Genomic DNA, 20,006 nt, shown 5'->3' on the forward strand with positions numbered 1-20,006 from the left:
GTTGGCCTTCTCCAGGTCCCATCGACTAAACTGCCGTCTGGCGGGACCCAGAGGAAGAGCCTTCTCTGTGGCAGCCCCGGCCCTCTGGAATCAACTCCCTCTGGAGATCAGGATTGCCCCCACTCTCCTTGCCTTTTTTAAACTTTTGAAAACCCACCTATGTTGCCAGGCATGGGGAAATGAGCACACCCCTTAGCTATTGAGGTTTATGTATGGTTTGTTTGGTTTGTATGATTGTTTTTATAAGGGTTTTTAAACTGTTTTTTAAATATTGGATTTGTATTCATTGTATTATTTTCCTTGTTGTGAGCCGCTCCCAGTCCTCGGAGAGAGGCAGCATACAAATCTAATCAATCAAAATCAATCAATCAATAAAAATAATAATCTGGCCCGATGCCATGTAAGGCTATATAGGTCATTACCAACACTTTGAATTGTGTCAGAAATCAATCGGCAAACAATGCAGAGTGTTGGAGAAATATGGTCATGCCTAGGGATCTTCCTTTGATGGCTTCTAATGCAGGGACAGATGACATCTTGGCATTTATCCACAATAGAATGTCAATTGTGGCTTCTAAAATGAAAATGAAATTGGTTTTTTTTAAAATGTGTAATTGCTAAAGAGGATGATACTTTTTGAATTTGGCAACTCTCATGAGATTTCAGTGCTCTCATGTGATCTCACAAGTTTTCAGCTTGCCTGCATGATTATGGACTTTATTTCCACCCTTCACCCCATTAATATGTAGATATTTCAATTATAATGTAAGGAGTAAGAGTTGTGATTTTTGGAGGAGGCAGATTTGGACTTAGATGTGAAAAGGTCAATAGACATCTTATTTGATCTGGGAAACTAGGTTGGCTGAAAAATGTTTATTTCTCAAGTATTCTTCTTCCCCTAGAATATGAATTTAGAGGACAAGTTATAGGGGAAGGAGTATTAGAAACCATAAGGAAACTTTTAATCATCTTCCTGATGCCTCCACGCCACACAAATTCAGAAGCATTTTAAATATTGAGGTACAATTAAAACCAGATGCTTTTCTTCAGGATGAGCGGACAGACAGAAGTCAGGGAACTTTGTTTTTATACATGACAGTTTCACGGATATTATAATATACTCAAAAGTGAGGTTTAACATAACCCACAATTGAGAAACAGTTGATGAAAATGATGGAACTTGCAGACAAGGTTAAATGGTCTGCCTTGGTTAGAGAAAAGACTGGACAGACTGGAAATCTCTTAGAAACTTTGCATGAAGCAAAAACCTAGCATTAGCAACAACAACAACAACAACAACAATAATAATAATAATTATTATTATTATTATTTATTAGATTTGTACGCCGCCCCTCTCCGAAGACTTATATACCAGTAGTGGGTTGCTCCTGGTTCAGCTTGGTTTGATATGATGTGTCACAGGCCTTCACGACTGACAGTGTCAAAAGCCTTCGTGAGATCCACGAAGATGGTGTACAATTCACAATTCTGCTCTTGACACTTCTCTTGGAGCTGTTGGGCTGTGAAGATCATGTCCACAGTGCCACGTCTTTTGCAGAAACTGCACTTTGCTTTGGGTAACAAATCCTGTTCCAGGTGGTCAATCAGGCAGTTTAGGCTATTGACAGAATGCCCCAGGTGGATATCAAGCACAGCTTGGACTCCTCACCATCAAAGACTGAAACCTTACAGGCCATCAACCACTGTCCAGTGGCAAGACCCCAGGATCTGATGCAATACCAACAGAGATCTATAAAGATGGCGGTGCAGTGCTTGTCAACAAACTCACTCAGCTGTTCCAGTCTTTCTGGAATCAAGGAACCATTCCTCAGGAAATGAAAGATATGTCAATCATACATCTCTACAAGAGGAAAGGGAATCGGCACGTCTGTGATAATCATAGAGGAATATCACTGCTTCCCATCGCAGGCAACATCCTTGCACCAGTGGTGCTGAACTGCCTGACTCACCACCTGCAACAGGACTTCTTGTTACACCCTCATAGACGTTGGTAGAACAGCCAATACAAAATAGCAATAGGAGGATAAGGACGCTAGAGGGCGCTCTCATGTAAGAGGCACACCAAAAAAACAGTTTGCCTGCTCAAGCTACAGAAAGCTCTAATGGAGGAGAAAGATTTTAAAAATCCTCCGCTGGATGAGGGCTACCTAAAGAACTCCGGGAAGGGTGGGTGGAGGCTGTGATCGCATGGGCGTCCTCTTGTTTCTATTTCTGGCGACTCTTGCAAAGATATTGGAAATCTCCGAGGCGTTGAATATGAGCCCCTTCAAGCGGGGGACTTGCGTACTTCGAGAGAGAGAGAGAGAGAGAGGCGAACGAGAGGTCGAGGGATGAGTTTTATTTCAGTGATCCGTTTTAGCCTGGAATAACGGGACTTTATAAACTTGGAAAGTCTTCCTCTAACCTCTGAACAAATAGAAGGTTCCTGGCCCCAAACTCTTATTTGTTGCAACAGTTAAAGTTAAAGGGGAAGAAAGAAGTTTTGCTTTCTGCAGTCCTTGATTAAGTAAACCCTTCCTTTTAATAGACGGAGGAACTCCCCTATCAACTTGTTCCTGTTATATTACAGTACTTTCATTTTTCCTGGGGCTTCCGTCTATTTCGTCTTGAGCAGTTTTCGTGAGTAGTTTCTGGTTACTTTAAAAATAATAATAATAATATAGAATTAATCTGTAGACCATCCGGCGGCTGCCGGTTCTCCACTACAGCCATCCAGCCGCGGCCTTCTCCTCCACCGCAGGTCTTCTAGAAGGGAGGATTTCAGGGGAGAATTAGCGGACAGGAAATAGTCTTGCTATGATGGAAGTCCCCGATACGCGCAAAAGCGCCATGTAAACTCACAAAAATCCAGTATTTCAGGTTCACTGTTCAAAGGAGAATGGATGGATCGATTTTCGCTTAGCTTTGACTTCCAATTAATACAGTTGAGGAAGGAAGTCGCTTCCTCTTCAGGCCGGAACAAATCCTAACTGGTGGGATTAATTCGGGCTCTTTGGTCAGGGTTTTAAAAATCCGGAGCGATATTGGATGTCGACAGGATACAGATCCCTGCTCTTGTTTCTTTCACAGTAACTTGTTCTTGAATTTGAATTTGCTGGAAGGAGGCAACTGGCATCATCATCCTTGCCTAATGCCTTTAGATCCATCTGCCAAAAACAGGACAAGAGGGCTAGTACAATGAAACCTTGCCCAAACGGGAAGTAACATTTTAGCTGTGTGAATTTTAGCTGGTGCTAAGCTTAGAAAGAGGCCTTTTGTTTTTAATAATAATAATAATAATAATAATAATAATAATAATAATAATAATAATAATAATAATAATTTATTGGATTGGTATGCCGCCCCTCTCTGTAGACTCGGGGCGGCTAACAACAATGGTAAAAAAACATGAACAATCCAATAATAAAAACAACTAAAAACCCTTATTATAAAACCGAACATACACACAAACATACCATTCATAACTTGAAATGGCCTAGGGGGAAGGAATATCTCAACTCCCCCATGCCTGGCAGTATAAGTGAGTCTTGAGTAGTTTACAAAAGACAGGGAGGGTGGGGGCAATTCTAATCTCTGGGGGAGTTGGTTCCAGAGGGCCAGGGCCGCCACAGAGAAGGCTCTTCCCCTGGGGCCCGCCAAATGACATTGTTTAGTCGACGGGACCTGGAGAAGGCCAACTCTGTGGGACCTTATCTGTCGCTGGGATTCATGCGGTAGCAGGCGGTTCCGGAGGTAATCTGGTCCAATGCCATGTAGGGCTTTAAAGGTCATGACCAACACTTTGAATTGTGACTGGAAACTGATCGGCAGCCAATGCAAGCCACGTAGTGTTGAAGAAACATGGGCGAATCTTGGAAACCCCACGATGGCTCTCGCGGCTGCGTTCTGCACGATCTGGAGTTTCCGAACACTTTTCAAAGGTAGCCCAATGTTCTCGATATTCTTTCTCCCTGGTATCTATTGAGATTCTCATGGTTGTTCCAAAGATGCCTTTCAAAAGGCAACTGGAGGGGGGGTTGTTTTGTTTTGGGTTTTTTTGGGGTGGTCGTGGTTCCTTGAAAATATTTAGCTTCTCAAGCAAGAAGCTTTCTTGGTTCTGGCTGAATGGTTGGGAAAGGAAGGATTTCTATCCCTGAGAAAGCTGTATGTTTTTACTACCTGCTTCCTGAACTATTCTGAAAATCTTCCTTAGTTTTACTGCAGGCAAGTGTTATCTGAAAGTGACATGAAGGAGAAGGACCAGAATTTGCCTCCTTCATATTAAGACATTAACTTTTTCTCACTTGTTTGTTTGCAGGTAACTTAGTTGTGGCAACACTTCTAGCAAGAATGGCCAGTGGAACTATAATTGTCACTCCCCATAATGGAGCAAACATAATCCAAACGGCTCCTGGATTCCCCAGTGTTCCTCTTCAGGCACCTGGATCCATTCCATATCCTCAGTATGGAGCTCAGCAACTTGGAATTCCCACCAATGCTCCTCAGCAAAAGAGTCCATTGGAGAGATTCTTCAACGCTGAGCCCAAAGTGCTTGGGGTACGCATGCTTTGCTCTGTACCAGTTCGAAGTCAGTTAAGATTTTAGAGCTAGATAGAGCCCCGAGAGTCACATGTTGAAGTTCTGGGACTTGGCTTGGCTTGGCTGTTGTCTGGTTCTGGAATCTCCTCCAGAAACCTCTGTTCTTTCTGGTAGTTTCATTTGGGTTTATGGAAAACATTCTGACTCAGATATGTTCTGCTGGCAGATCTGGACCATTGAGTTTGACATGATCTAGATCTGGTCAATGACACAAATGGTTTTTCTTTTTCTTTTTTTCTCTGTTTTGTCTGGGTCACTGCGGAAGCTATGACCAATCCAAAAAGATAAGCCAGACACACCGGTAAAATTCAAATACAGTTTTATAATGTTCAAGAGAAACGAAGCTAACAGAAAATGTCCTTACCAAGCAGGAAAGCACTGGAACTCCAAATATATACACGAAGGCAATTGTCCATGCATCAATATAGGATTCTTGCTGCCAAGACGAGGCTGTAGATAACAGACATACACCTCCCACAGTTCTTCAAGACTGCTGGGCCACGAGCCAGGAACAGAAACGCCGAGAAAACAATGCAGGTTACAACAACTCCAAACTGATAACACTCCACATGGCTTCAAGAGCTTGCCTGCCTTATAAACCCTTCCCTGCTAATGAGGACCACACCCAAGCCCTGGTGTTCCTTATTCAATGCTGATAATATTTCTTCAATTGATCCTTCCTTTGATCTAAACGTCTCTGTCGCATGTCAATGACAGCTTGTGCTTCGTCACCTAATGACTCCAAAGACTCCAAGCTACTGGCTGGGGAGAGCCCCTCCCCGGGGCTCCCGTGCTGTTCTTCCTCGTCACATTCCTGACTGGACTCTCCCCCGTCCAACTGCCCAGCCCCCTCCTCTTCGCTGTCAGCCTCCTCCGGGCATGGAGCCAGTAGAGACACAGCTGGTCTTTGATCTGCCTCAGGCTGAACCACAACATTCTCTATGGGGTTTTCTAACTGTTTTTATACTGTTTTTATATGTTGTACTCTGCCCAGAGTCCAGAAAGAGTTGGGCAGCTTATAAATTAAATAAAATTACAAATTTGCTCTCTAACTGAGAAAGTGGAGCTCAGCCAAGGTTCCAGCCAGGTCTCTTTTTCTCCCTCCTCTGTGAAAAGTGCAACTGTTGGGCATTTCTCCAGAAGAACCTGTCATAGATTGGTTCCAGCCAAGCCAGTTGAAATAACTTTCTGCTCCATGACTTCAATCAACTTCCTCCTGGAGAGGAGTCAGTATTGAGAAGTGACTTTTTTTTTCAAAGGCCCATCATGCTATTCTTCCTGACAAAAGCAATCCCACTTGGGGACAAACCAGGTCATAATCTGGAGTAAAGGTCCAGTACATAGTGACAACAGTGTCTCAAATTGTCCATTCTCCCCCTTTGAATTTTTCCACTATAGGAAAGCAAGGCCTTGGGTCAACACCTGCACTGCAAGTTAGAAGCCCAAATCCCTTTGAAAGACTTTTCAAAGGTGGATAGAAATGATGTCTTTCCTGGGGTGCTAACAAATTAGAACGCTTTTCTCAAATCCAATGAATGAAGTTGTCTTATTTTGTGTGTTTTCCTTCCGCAGGCTGTCCAAATCATGATTGGGTTGATCCACATTGGTTTTGGAGCACTCTCAGTTTGTTCATTCTTGGTTTCTTACATTTTTATTCCCTTGACTGAAATTGGATGTTATCCCTTTTGGGGAGGGATATTTGTAAGTATGTGCACATTTTTATTGAGTCATGCATCATGGTATTAATGGCTAGGGGATACGTATAAAAGTCCTGTTTACATTGGAGCCTATCTGGCTTCTCAGGGTGCCTGAGTTTACTGACAATTTCCCCCTTTTATTTCCACTGAATTACAATCGTTTGTTTTCCTTTTTCTTTTTCCATAGTTTATTTCTTCAGGATCACTTTGTGTAGTAGCTGTGAAGCGTCCAAGTCGTGATTTGGTGAGAAAACCTGTGTAGCATTTGATTTTCCTTTATGCTATTTCTTTGTAAGCACTCAGGACCTTTTACTGTGTCAATTCTCTTCAGATCCTGCTCAGTTTTATATCCACATTTGGAAAAGAAAAAGTCAAAAGCCCCCCACCCCTTCTTTGTTCAACTTTTGCTTCCAAGCCTTGCTTTCACTCAGTCAGTTCTATGTCAACAGTAGAGAACCTTCAACCATTCAGCATTTGAACCTTCCTTGGTTCTCATTATGATGAGCCTTTTACCAAGTTCCCTTCCTGATCAGCAACCTGCAACACTTCAGATCCTATCAGTATAACGAGGAAAATGAGAGAAACCTGAGAGAATCAATGACTATCATGGGTGCTTGTTCTACCAGAGGTTCCTTAATTGCTGATAGTAATGGTGAGCTGTAGTTTCATAGTGCTTAGAATGCAGTACTGCAGGCTATTTCTGCAGATTGAATCTCACCAGGCTCAAGGTTGAATCAGTCTTCCATCCTTCCAAGGTGTGTAAAATAAGGACCCAGATTGTTGAGGGCAATATATGCTGACAATGTATACTGCTTTGAGAGGATTGTAAAGCACTGTGAAGCAGTATATAAGACTAAGTGCTATTACTATTGATAGTGCTGAGCAGAGGTGTCTTCTTGCATGTTCTAATCTTGAAGCAAATTTCCATCATCATCATCATTTTTAAATTTTATTCTTTTTTATTTTTTGGATTGTTCTGTGGGGGGGACTGGTCTCTGGATGTCACATGACTTTTGTGGTCAATGACAATTTCATTGTATTGACAATGACAATAAAGTATTTTTAAAAAATATATATTTATCCTCCTCCTTTGACAAAGGGTTTCAGAAGCATTCCTACATGAAAGCAGCATTAGGAAGAAGCCGGTCATGTTTGTAAAAATATGGAACTAGAGTAGGAATCATTGTGGGAATCAAAGGGAGGAGGCAGCTGATGGTTGGTCCTCCTGCAAAGAGCTTGCTTTCTCTCCACCCTTGATTTAAAGTGTGTTGATGGCAACATAGAAATGTGTTTGTCTTGTAAAGGAACACTGTGTGGATTCCAGAGAAGAAAAATGAAAACCTTGATAAAAAGATACTATATTTCTGTGTGGGGAAACTAAAAACAGAGCAATTTTTAAATGTTCAGAATTCCCACTATTCGCTCCAAGAGTTTCTCCATTCCCATCTCTCTCGTTGCCCCTCTGTCATGTTGTATGAAGAGCATCTAACATTAATATTTAATGCTTAGAGCATGTCATATCTTACAATAAATATTGTGGGATTACTTTAAGCAAAGTGTTAAGGGATGAAAAAATTGTACCATTTTTCCTGTCACTTTTAACCATCTGATCTTCAATGGGGACTGACATCCAGAAAGAAAAAGAAGGAATTTGTTTTAGAAAACCATTCAAATGGAATTGGGGGCTTTCCATTTCCACTGTGAGAAAATGTGTTGTTGCTGCTTTTTGATTCCTATGATCTTAGTGGATGTTATCTGGTTTCACCATTGACTGGTTATGTGTCATTAAGCAGCCACAGAGAACTTCGTTGCCACTGTTTTTACCATAGTTGGGTCTAATCGTTTTTATGCTTTGCGTAAACCTATGCTGTAACATAGTGACACTGTAACTGTGTTTTCTCTTTCTGGTGTATTACTGTTTCAGATGAAAACTAGTGTAGGACTGAACATCACAAGTGCTATTATGGCATTATTTGGTATCATCCTGTACATATGCGAGATAAGCCTCAGTCGTCTTTGGATATATGAGAATCAACACAATATTTTTTTTGTAAGTAAAACAATTTAGTCTTAAATTTTGGCTTCATGTGCAGGATTCTGAAGTTTATTTATATGGAAGGGATATCCCAAACCCATTGAGCTTCGTTTGAAAATCTTGTCTTCAATAGGTCTTAGTCACAAAAACATGAGTACTATTTCATTTGAACGCTTTTTTAATATATTTGTTGAATAAGGGGAATACAGTATTTTGGTTATTGAGGTACAAAGCAAGTAGATTTTTTTCTTTCTTATCCAGTTTGTTTATTTGGTGGAGGAGGATTTTTTTTTTTTAAAGTGTCTAAATTTGTTTTAGATATATTGTTTGGTTTTGTCTCTATACAGTGTAAAAAATTGGTTGTTTTACAGTGGGGTTTAGGTAGTGAAAAACAAAGGAGTGCTTGAGAATTCTATATAGAATAGTGTTCTGTCTGGGTTCCCCCAGACCTCAACACCAACTGGAAAAAACAGCCAGACACTCTGGTAAAAGCCAAAAGTATTTTATAACTGGAAAAAATAAGCACAGAGGAAAACCTGTTCTTCCCAACAGACAGGATATAATACGGTACAGCAGGGTCCTGATGTCCAGACAATACAGCAAGCTTCTTGCTGGCACACACCCCCAAGGTTTCAATAGTCAAAGGCACAAACCAGGATTCCAAGACGCCAAAGTTCACAGTCAGGTCCCACGACTCTCAAAGATAAAACTCCACAAGCCAGGAAGGGTGGGTCTGCCTTTTAGCCTTTCCCAAGAGCACCACACCCAAACCCAGCTGTTGCCACTTTAATGCTGAAAGTATTTAGCCAATTGATTCCGTCTCTGAGTAGCTCTTCGTTGTCGCAGATCAATTATGGCTTGTGCACTTTCCTCTAAGGAATCCAGGCTGCTTGCTGGGGAGAGCTCCCCCTGGTGGGACTCTGGCTGTCCTCCCTCTTCTTCAGCCTGGGATTCCTCCTCCTCGTCTGTCTGCACCTCCTGTTCCTCAGCCTCTCCCTCTGAGCTGGAAACCGACAGAAGGTCAGCCGTTCCCGGAGGGGCCTCAGACGGAACCACAACAGAATAGAAGATGTTGAAATCTATACCAGGTTTTCCTGCCACCTCCACATCCTCATCCCTTCTTTGCGTTTGCCAACCAGTTTTGGAAAACTGAAATTTATGTATGTTCTGGACAGTTTAGAACCCTATCAATACCTGGGATCAATGGGTTGAATTTTTAGTACAGTAATCCCTTGCCACTTCATGGTTCATCTTTCATGGATTTGCTATTTCATGGGTTTTCAAAGGGGGCTTAAATCCATTAAATCCTTTAAAAAAAATTAAATCCATTATAAAATCCGCAAAATTCTTCTACAGTACTACTGTACTCTATTAAATAAACTGGTAGGATATTACATGTAGTTCCAGCTGAGACACATTATAGAATGACTGTTTAATGCAAAGGGTGGGTTTTAAAAGTCCAAATACTTGTAAAATACATTAAAAAATATCTTTACGGAAATTCATTTTTCACGGGTGGTCTTGGAATGCATCCCCCGTAAAAAACGAGGAATCACTGTATATTTGTAGAGTGCTGTCCTTTGCTTCAGAAGTGAGATTCACATAATTTACCTACCAGTTCGCTCAGCACCAAAAATGTGACCCTCTCTCTCCCCCATCATCCCAAAGGTGCTTTTTCAAGTGGCAACTGGGCTATTGTTTTTCTGTGAAGAGATTTCCCTTCTCATCCCAGAACCTTCTTCAGTTCTGACTAGATGGTGGCCTCAGCAACTCTCTAAAAGGAGGCAAATGACCAGCTGTCTTCAAGGAGTATAAATCCTTCTGTTCTCTATCAACCAGAGCTGAAGAAGCTTCTTAGAAGAGAGGTGAAATGTCTCCACAGGAAAACAAGACCAGTTGCCTCTTGAAAAAGCAACTTTGGGACATCCATGACCTGGATGGCTGAGAATCAATGGCACTCAAAAAACATTAAGACTGCTCCTTGCATTTATGATCATTGTAACATCCCCTCAGTCACCTCATTAAAATCTGGGGGCTTGGCTAGTAGCAATTCATTTAGTATTTAGTTTCAGAATCACTTGACTTTCCCAGCCAGCTTCTGATCAGAAAAGACAGCAGGGGTTAAAAGGAAACTAGAATTCACTTAATTGCAGTGATTTGCTTAACAACAGTGGCAGAAAAAGTAAAACTATGCATGACTCACTTCACAATCCCTTTGTTAAGCAGTGGAAATTCTTCTCCCAGTTATGGGTGTAAGTTGAGGATAGTGTCTCTGTTTTTCCCAATATAATTGTTCCTCTGAATGTTTCCTAAGGAAGCTGCTGGGAGTCCCTTTTCATGATGTAGCACATTCATTTTTTTTTTTTTAAAATAATTTTTATTGAGTAAGTTTTAAAAGAAACAACATACAATGCACAGAATATGCATATATGCAAATCAAACGTACATAAAACTATACAATAATGTAAACATAACCTAACCTAAAAATATAAAACAACAAAAAACAAAAACAGTATATATGTGTCTGTGTGTGTCTGTGTGCGTTACAGAGGTACTTATCATTATCACATTCTTATTCCTGAATCACTATTCCTTCAATTTATCAAAAATTAATATATTCTTTATTTTTAACTTATGATTTCTTTTCATCACCCATAATGTCCTGTATATTATTACTAGATATTTTAATTTTTTTGTGTGTGTTCCAACCATTTATACCAATTTTCCCTAATTTTATAAAATTCTGTATCCTCTATATCAGTGTTTCCCAACCTTGACAACTTGAAGCTATTTGGACTTCAACTCCCAGAATTCCTCAACCAGCATTCGCTGGCTGTGGAATTCTGGGAATTGAAGTCCATATAGCTTCAAGTTGCCAAGGTTGGGAAACATTGCTCTATATCATGTAATTGCATCATCAATTTACACATTTCTGCATGTTCCAGTATTTTGGTTATTATCATAGTGTTTGTAGTGATTATATCTGTTTTCCAATATTGTCTGTATAAGATCCTGGCAGCCGTTATTATATGTAATATGAGATATTGGAAGGTTTTTTATTTATTTTTATTTTTAATATTTCTAACAAGAATGTTTCCGGTTTAAGTTCTATAGTTTGGTTATTTCCTCAGTCCATTTTTACATTTTTTCCCCCAATATTTCTTTATTTGTGGGCAAATCCACCACATATGATAGTACATCCCAGATTCTTGTTTGCATTCCCATCATTTAGGAGACAGATGTGGAAACATTTTTGCCAATCTTGCCATCTGATGTTCTACAGATGGTAGTTGCCATCTGTAGAACATTTTATATGTATTTTCTCTGTATGATGAGACCATTGTCAACTTGTAATTTTGATTCCATAATTTATCCCAAAATTCTAATTCGATAGTGTGGCCGAAATTTTGTGCCCAAATTATCATTATATCCCTTTACCATTTATTCTTCCATTTTTATGTTGAGTAGGCAATTGAATGATTTTGTAATTATTTTTTCTCCATACCTAATAATATTTTGTCCAATTCTTGATGCTCTTTTTGGAATCCAAATTGTGATACTGTATATCTTTTTTATACTTTCTTTGAATTTGCAAATATGGCCACCAATCAATTTTTATTCCACTTAGTGCCAATTCTGCTCTTGTTTTAAGGTTATTTTTCTCATCTATGTAATTTTTTTGTCTAGGTCTAACATTTTAGGGTAAATTAGGGCTTCCATTGGAAATATCCATTTGGGCATTTGAATGTAGTACTTATTTTTGATTTCTAGCCGATCGTCCAATAATGTTCCTCTGATATGATGCCTCTGGAGATATTTGTGCATCTGATGTTTTCTCACCCAGATAAAACTGTGCCAGCCAATTTGTAGGCCATGTCCTTCTGTTGTTAATATTCTCTCAATAAACTACAATATTCAGTGGTACCTCTACCTAAGAATGCCTCTACTTACAAAATTTTCTAGATAAGAACCGTGTGTTCAAGATTTTTTTGCCTCTTCTCAAGAACCATTTTCCCCTTACAAACCCGAGCCTCCGAAACTGTAGGGAGGGAGAAGTCTCTATGGGGCCTCTCTAGGAATCTCCTGGGAGGAAATAGGGCCTCCACCCTCCCTTTGGTTTCCTCAATCGCACACATTATTTGCTTTTACATTGATCAGAATCCTTATTTGCAACACTTTGAGACAAAATAGCCAGTGTTTTGTTTTAAGATAAGCTTTCACTTCAAGGTCAGCACCTGGGTAAATAGGCACTAGTGTAAAATCTCTTGCCAGTAGAAAGCACTGCCAAACAGTCCTATAGATCTTCTCCTTTTATTTAATAATGTTGTATATTTTTTAAAAAAAGAGGGAACAATAAAAATCAATAAAAATTAAGTCTAATACTTTCTTAATCCACAATCCATATTGAAATCAAACATTTCTCAACCATGGGTTTTAGTTATAACCTTCCAAAATGTTTAATGAGTTTAACTAGAGCACTTCTGTTTGTTGATTTGCCATTTCCCAAACTTTCCAGTATTTCCTTTAAACTTAAAAAAAAGTGTCCCAAATTTCTTCTCTGGCAAAATAATTCACCAATTTGATCACTTACTTTTCTTCTCTCCCTCCAGTCCTTTGCTTAGGTTTCCTTCCTTCCCAGATGACTTCCAAATTTTTGAATCTATCCCACTTCTTCCCCACCCCTCCATGGTGGTTTTGACCCAGTTCTAACAGAACCGGGTCCCCTGGTGACAGGGATATTGGGGTTCCCCTTCAGAATGATGGGAACTCCATGTCGCTGCGGCTCTTGGTCATGCCCCTCCTTGGGAGTCCCCTTTAATGGTGTAACACATTCAATAAAATGCAATGCATTCCATTCCATTAATTTCTCAACAAATTACAACAATCTTTTCACATGTCTACAGGTTCCAAGAGAAAATACAGAGAGTATCAGTTTTGGCCTCTCTGGTGTGTTGCTCTTGTTCAGCCTACTAGAATTTTGCATCGCTGTTTCACTGGCTTATTTGGGGTGCCAAGCAACTTGCTGTAGTGATGACCAGGTAAATATTTGATACTTTGATAACAGCTTTAACAGTTGTTATTGTTAAGGAATATAAAGAAGATTGTCTGTCTTTCTTCTTTCTATCTGCACTCCATCTATCTTGAGTATTCTGACCTGGCTCCCAAACATGACAAGCACACTGTTTTTAACTAAATGTTCCCTTTATTTGGAGTGCCAGCAGCCCAGGCAAAAAGTCTCTGTTTCTCTAACAGCAGGCTGACAAAGTCTCTAGGTGCCTATGGAAAGCTATGCTTGCTCCCTTTCACCCAAAAAATGGCCCCAACACACCAGGAGTCTCTCTCTCTCCCTCCCCACACTTGTAAAGGAACCCCTGCAGGGTTTGCTCACTCTTTTTCTGCAGCTGGGAAATAACACACATGCTCAGAAGGTGGGCCTGACCCCCACACTGCAGATTCTAATAAAGAATTCTGATAAGTTCCAGAAAGGATTCAGAAGTTCAGACTATCAGTGGCTGACCAACAAAGAGACAAACAGTTGTCTGCCACAACTTGCCTTTTATCATCTTGCCTTTTATCAGCAGAGCTGGGGTGGGGCTTAGAACTGAGGGCCAACCTTCTGCACATCCACGCGTTAGACACTGGCAGGGCCGCCGATAGACCGGGACTAGTGGGAGTGGTGTAACGGGCCCGGCCAAATTGAGCAATTAGGGGGGCCCGCCGGCCGGCCTCCTGGCGCCCAGTCAGCAGCTTCTTGCACTTGTGCACAGGGCCGCCGATAGGCCAGTATTACTGGTAGTGGCCCTCGGTGGGCCCAGAACAATACAATTAGCCGCCGGGAGACCCTCTCTGCCATCTGCTCTGCCGGAGAAAAAGAGCAGCCTGGGCCCACCGAGGGACGGCGAAGGGACAGAGCGGCAGACCCCCCCCAGGAGAGGTGGGTGCGGGGAATAGATGCGCGGAGACCTGAGGTGCCACAGGCGGCAGCCAGGCAGCCTTTACCGCGGGACACAAGACCCTCCTCTGGTAAGGCAATCCTCCCAAGGGGCCTCTGGGTCACCCCGCGGGGCTCCGGTACGGGCGACGTTTGTGGGGGGAGGGGGGCTGGACGGGACGGGGGAGGGAGACAGCAGGAAGCGAGGGGGGGCTGGCGGGCAGGAGGGCTGCGCTGGTAGCTTCCCACAGGGGGGGGCTGTCAGAGGGGCCTGGCTGCAACCGAAGGGAATGGCTGGAGGGCGAGCGGGAGGAAGGAAGGTCGCCACCGCCCGCAGGCGGCCCATTTCCATTGCCGTCTTGCCAAGGGTGAAGGCCCCGGGCGAGAGCAGTGGGGGCCTTTCTGGAGCAGCCTCCGCCTGGAGGATGAGGCAGGCGGGCGGCGGCTCCCAAACGCTGCGGAGACAAAATCGGGCACGAGCAGCCTGGCGGAGCTCCTCTGGTCCTTGGAAATGGGAAGGCCGCGGTGGGCGGAGCAGAGCCAGGCCGGACTACGAGCAAGAGAGGTGGGGCTGGTGTATGTATGTATGTATGTATGTTCCTGCCCTTTACCAGGATCCCAGTTCGGTGTAACCCTAATCAAAGTTTGATAGAATATCATTTCTCCCAATATTGTATATTGGAGAGTAATTGATTTCAGGGAGGGAGAAAGAGGCAGGCAAAAGGGTTCTTTCTAACCAAGGTTTAATGGACTCGGGACCGTGAGAATGGGTATGCTGGAAAAGCTGCAGGAAAAGCTGCACGTTTCTCATTAGGTTGAAGGGTAAAGAATTGAGATTGGTTCTGGTTCATTGCAATATAATACAATGGAATGGAATAGAATATAGAATAGAATACAGAAAGGAATGGAATATAGAAGAATTCACTTATTCTATTTATTTATTATATTTCTATGCCACCCTTCTCAAAGCTACCCAGGACTTTCGAAATGGAATAGAATAGAATATAGAATAGAATGGCATATAGAATAGACTAGGGAATAGAATGGGATACAATAGGAATAGAATAGAATGGAATATAGAATAGAATGGAGTATATAATATAGAAGAATAGAATAGGGAATAGAATGGGATACAATAGGAACAGAATAGAATATAGAATGGAATGGAAAGTAGAATATAGAAAAATAGAAGAATAGAATATAATGAATACAATATAATGCAACAGAATGGAAATAGAGAAAATAGAATTAGAACAGCACCCTTGGAGGTCTGCTAGTCAAATTCCTTACTAAGGTAGGAAACCCTCTATCTTTTCAGAAATGGTTATCCAATCTCTTCTTTAAATCTTCTGATGTTGGAGGACGCACAACTTTTGGAGGCTAGTTCCCATCCCACCCCCACCACAACCTCAAGTTGTTCCACTGATTATTTATTTTATTTTATTTATTTGTTTTGTCCAATACACAATAATACACAATGAGGGTTAAAGAGAATATAATCAGGTAGAATGTATTAAAGGGTGAATAGAGGAGAAAATAAAGGAGTGAAATATAATTATTAGAGAATACCAGGAAAAGATATAGGTATAGAAGAGAAGATATAGGGGATATAGGCATGGCCGCCAATAGGCCAGTATTACTGCTACTGGCGTCAGGGGCCCGGCCAAATTGAAAAATGGGGGGGGCAGACACTTAGGCTGTATGGGCCCCCAAAATTCCTGATGGCGGCCCTGGACACTGGACCCAGATATTCCTCCTCTTCCTCATCAGTCACTTCGGAACCTGGCAGCTGTTGACTCCATCTGAGGGCTGATGGATGGCCCAGGCTCCACCTCTGTCTCTATTTCTGATAGCTTAAATACTCAGGCCCTAAACCCTTCACCTATTAATTTATAGTTTTAAATAATTCTCTCTATTAGGACTTTGAGTTATCAAGGTTTCCAGCCTGTTGGTGAGACTGCCAGCATCATAGTTAAAAGCACACAACTGGAGAATCTATTCCTCCTACCTAAAGTAACAGATGTGTCTCTGAGAATTTTTTTTGTATTGACTATTCTTTTCTGTTACAGCCAACAGTGCTATATGTGCCTTACCAAGTCATCGGAGATGGAGAAGTTGCAGCTGAACCAGATCATCCTACTCCTCCACCAACTTACGATAATGGGATTACCAAATCTCAGTAAAACAAGAACACTAGGATGTGTGGCTACTTCTGCAGTGGATTGCAGCCACGTGCCTCTTACAAACTTTCCGAAGGATAACGTAGCAGCAGCCATCCACATTTTTTTTTTACTATTTTATCTTCTTTATTGTACCTTATATTAATTACATTATTTTATTTAGTAACCTAGTGTGAGTTGTGTTTATTCTTATTTAGTACCCTATGACCATCAGTGAGTGTTGTATCTTAAGATTTATGATGAATGTATTTTATTATGATGTTCATTATTTATTACTTCTTGCTTGTATGGACACTGAGAGCTTATGTTCCATAGACTTGTGTGTTCAATCACATTTGGCCGTGGATATTGCCTATCTGGACTTCAGCAAAGCCTTTGATACGGTTCCACATAAAGAGCTGATAGATAAATTAGTGAAGATTGGACTTAATCCCTGGATAGTTTAGTGGATTTCAAGCTGGCTGAAGCATAGACATCAGAGAGTTATTGTTAATGGCGAGTATTCTGAGCAGAGACAGGTTACAAGCGGTGTGCCACAAGGGTCTGTTCTGGGTCCTATTCTTTTTAATATGTTTGTGAGTGACATAGGGGAAGGTTTGGTAGGGAAGGTTTGCCTATTTGCCGATGACTCTAAAGTGTGCAATAGGGTTGATATTCCTGGAGGGGTCTGTAATATGGTAAATGATTTAGCGTTACTAGATAAATGGTCAAAGCAATGGAAACTGCAGTTTAATGTTTCCAAATGTAAAATAATGCACTTGGGGAAAAGGAATCCTAAATCTGAGTATTGCATTGGCAGTTCTGTGTTAGCAAAAACTTCAGAAGAGAAGGATTTAGGGGTAGTGATTTCTGACAGTCTCAAAATGGGTGAGCAGTGTGGTCGGGCAGTAGGGAAGGCAAGTAGGATGCTTGGCTGCATAGCTAGAGGTATAACAAGCAGGAAGAGGGAGATTGTGATCCCCTTATATAGAGCGCTGGTGAGACCACATTTGGAGTACTGTGTTCAGTTCTGGAGACCTCACCTACAAAAAGATATTGACAAAATTGAACAGGTCCAAAGACGGGCTACAAGAATGGTGGAAGGTCTGAAGTATAAAACGTATCAGGAAAGACTTAATGAACTCAATCTGTATAGTCTGGAAGACAGAAGGAAAAGGGGGGACATGATCGAAACATTTAAATATGTTAAAGGGTTAAATAGGGTTCAGGAGGGAAGTGTTTTTAACAGGAAAGTGAACACAAGAACAAGGGGACACAATCTGAAGTTAGTTGGGGGAAAGATCAAAGGCAACATGAGAAAGTATTATTTTACTGAAAGAGTAGTAGATCCTTGGAACAAACTTCCAGCAGACGTGGTTGGTAAATCCACAGTAACCGAATTTAAACATGCCTGGGATAAACATATATCCATTGTAAGATAAAATACAGGAAATAGTAAAAGGGCAGACTAGATGGACCATGGGGTCTTTTTCTGCCGTCAGTCTTCTATGTTTCTATGTTTCTAAGTTCTTGTCTTGTTTTTAACTCTCCATTTGGATGTAGAATGTCTTTATATTTTAATGTTTTAGTATGGTCAATTAAATTTGGTTAAACAACTGCTTCCATAGTGGATAGCCATCTGGGGATTTGTATATAATATATATATATTAATTTCATACCAAGTTTTTAATAAATATTTCCTGATCAGATGTTTATTAAAATTAGTTTGCATTTTAGTTTCATCTTTCCAGAGATAAGCATGCCAGCCCTGTTGTAAGTCATATCCCTCTAGTGTCACAATCCTTTTATTAGAAAGGCTAATCCATTCTCTAATCCAAGTTAAACTAGCAGCATTATAGTATAGTTTTAAATCTGGCCAATACTTTTTTAAAATTCTATTCTATTCTGTTGTTCTGTTCTGTTATGCTATGCTACATTACATTATGTTATTCCTAATCCAATTGAAGTCCCACCTCTTTTCTTTGGACAAATTAACCCTTGGAGCCAGACTTATTCTTCTCTTTCAGCTCAGCTTCCCCAAATTTAAATTAAGAAAGGCAGTCAGATTCAAGATCACTTATGGGGTGCGTTGTCTAAAAGATCCTCTATGGAGGACCTCTGTGGGTGACTATTTCTGAGAGGATAATTTATGTTCATTCCACAATTTGCTTGAATAGGAATAGAGATCTCACCCAGCTCCAGTCCACTGTTCAAACAGAGCTCCAGCACATTTTTCCTTCGGCTGTCCCAGCTTCCTGGAAGCCTTAATCCACCTGTTCTTCCTCCTTGTTGGATAGGAGACCAAGCTTCAGATCAAGCTGGAGAGGTGCCACTCCACAATCTGCAGTTCCTCTTTTCTTCGTCACCCGTGTCAATAAATTTTCAACAGTGGTTGGAACAGTTAGGAATAAAACACAGACGTACAAATCCTTACACAGCAGCAGAGAACAGTGTAGTTGAAAGATGGAATGGAGTCTTGCAAACAATGAAAGACTCACTACTGGAGGATTCTGGTCTGAGCAGGTCACCTTGGGGTGAAGTCATATTGGCTGCTAATTAATTAATTAATAGGCTCTGGAGTTCCTCCATTAATGATACCCCATATGCAGTGCTATATGGGAGAAAGCTATCTTTGGCACATTGAATAATTTTTGGAAGTACTGCATGGGTACCTATTCCAAAGGCAGTCAGAAGAAAGGGACAGCAAAAGGCCAAGAAAGCTCAGGGTTGTGGGCTATGAGCCAGGTTCAAAAGGGTATCGCTTTAGCGATGGAAGTAAAAGGATTGTGGTTTCCAGATCTGCTAGTTTTTCAGAACAAAATTGGAACAGAATTGATGTAAATTCTGGGAATGTTTCACTTAGTGACAATAGCAATAACAATAGCAATAACAACAATTTATTACATTTGTATGCCACTCCTCTCCGAAGACTAGGAGTGGCTCACAACAATAATAAACAGTGTAACAAATCCAATAATTAAAAACTATCTAAAAACCCTTATAATTAAAATAGTCACACAACCCAATCATACCATACATAAACCATGATAGCTGGGAGTATATCAATTACCCCATGCCTGGCGACATAGGTGGGTTTTTAACAACTTGCGAAAGGCAAGGAGGGTGGGGGCAGTTCTAATCTCTGGGGGGAGTTGATTCCAGAGAGCCGGGGCCACCACAGAGAAGGACCTTCCTCTGGGTCCTGCCAGATGGCAATGTTTAGTTGACGGGACCCGGAGCAGGCCAACTCTGTGGGACCTAATCAGCCGCTGGGATTCGGGCGGCAGAAGGCGGTCCTGGAGGTATTCTGGTCCAATGCCATGTAGGGCTTTGAACACTTTGAATTGTGATCGGAAACTAATCGGCAGCCAGTGCAGGCCGCGGAGTGTTGATGAAACATGGGCATGTCTAGGAAAGCCCATGATTGCTCTCGCGGCCACATTCTGCACGATCTGAAGTTTCCGAACACTCTTCAAAGGTAGCCCCATGTAGAGCATTGCAGTAGTGATGATACTTAGTTATGGTAATCCACTTAATGACAGTAACTCATCTAGTGATGGTAAATCACTTACTGATGGTGACAG

General features: G+C 41.3%; 1 protein-coding gene across 2 annotated transcripts; it reads left to right on the forward strand.

The window, feature by feature from the left end:
* The first annotated feature begins 763 nt into the window (after positions 1–763).
* On the forward strand, positions 764–16,609 carry LOC139152993 (membrane-spanning 4-domains subfamily A member 8-like). Of its 2 annotated transcripts, XM_070726488.1 has the most exons (8): positions 764–823; positions 2,549–2,640; positions 4,319–4,557; positions 6,172–6,300; positions 6,484–6,540; positions 8,221–8,346; positions 13,236–13,370; positions 16,333–16,609. In XM_070726488.1, exons 3-8 carry the CDS (start codon positions 4,351–4,353, stop codon positions 16,444–16,446), a joined length of 768 nt encoding a protein of 255 aa, XP_070582589.1. In that variant the 5' UTR covers positions 764–823; positions 2,549–2,640; positions 4,319–4,350; the 3' UTR covers positions 16,447–16,609. The 2 variants fall into 2 exon arrangements, with proteins under 2 accessions (XP_070582589.1, XP_070582580.1); XM_070726479.1 differs by lacking the exon at positions 764–823 and having other exon boundaries at positions 2,080–2,640.
* Positions 16,610–20,006: the final 3,397 nt, after the last annotated feature.

The sequence above is a fragment of the Erythrolamprus reginae genome, chromosome 1 (genome assembly GCF_031021105.1).
Source record: "Erythrolamprus reginae isolate rEryReg1 chromosome 1, rEryReg1.hap1, whole genome shotgun sequence".
NCBI classification, from domain to species: domain Eukaryota; kingdom Metazoa; phylum Chordata; class Lepidosauria; order Squamata; family Dipsadidae; genus Erythrolamprus; species Erythrolamprus reginae.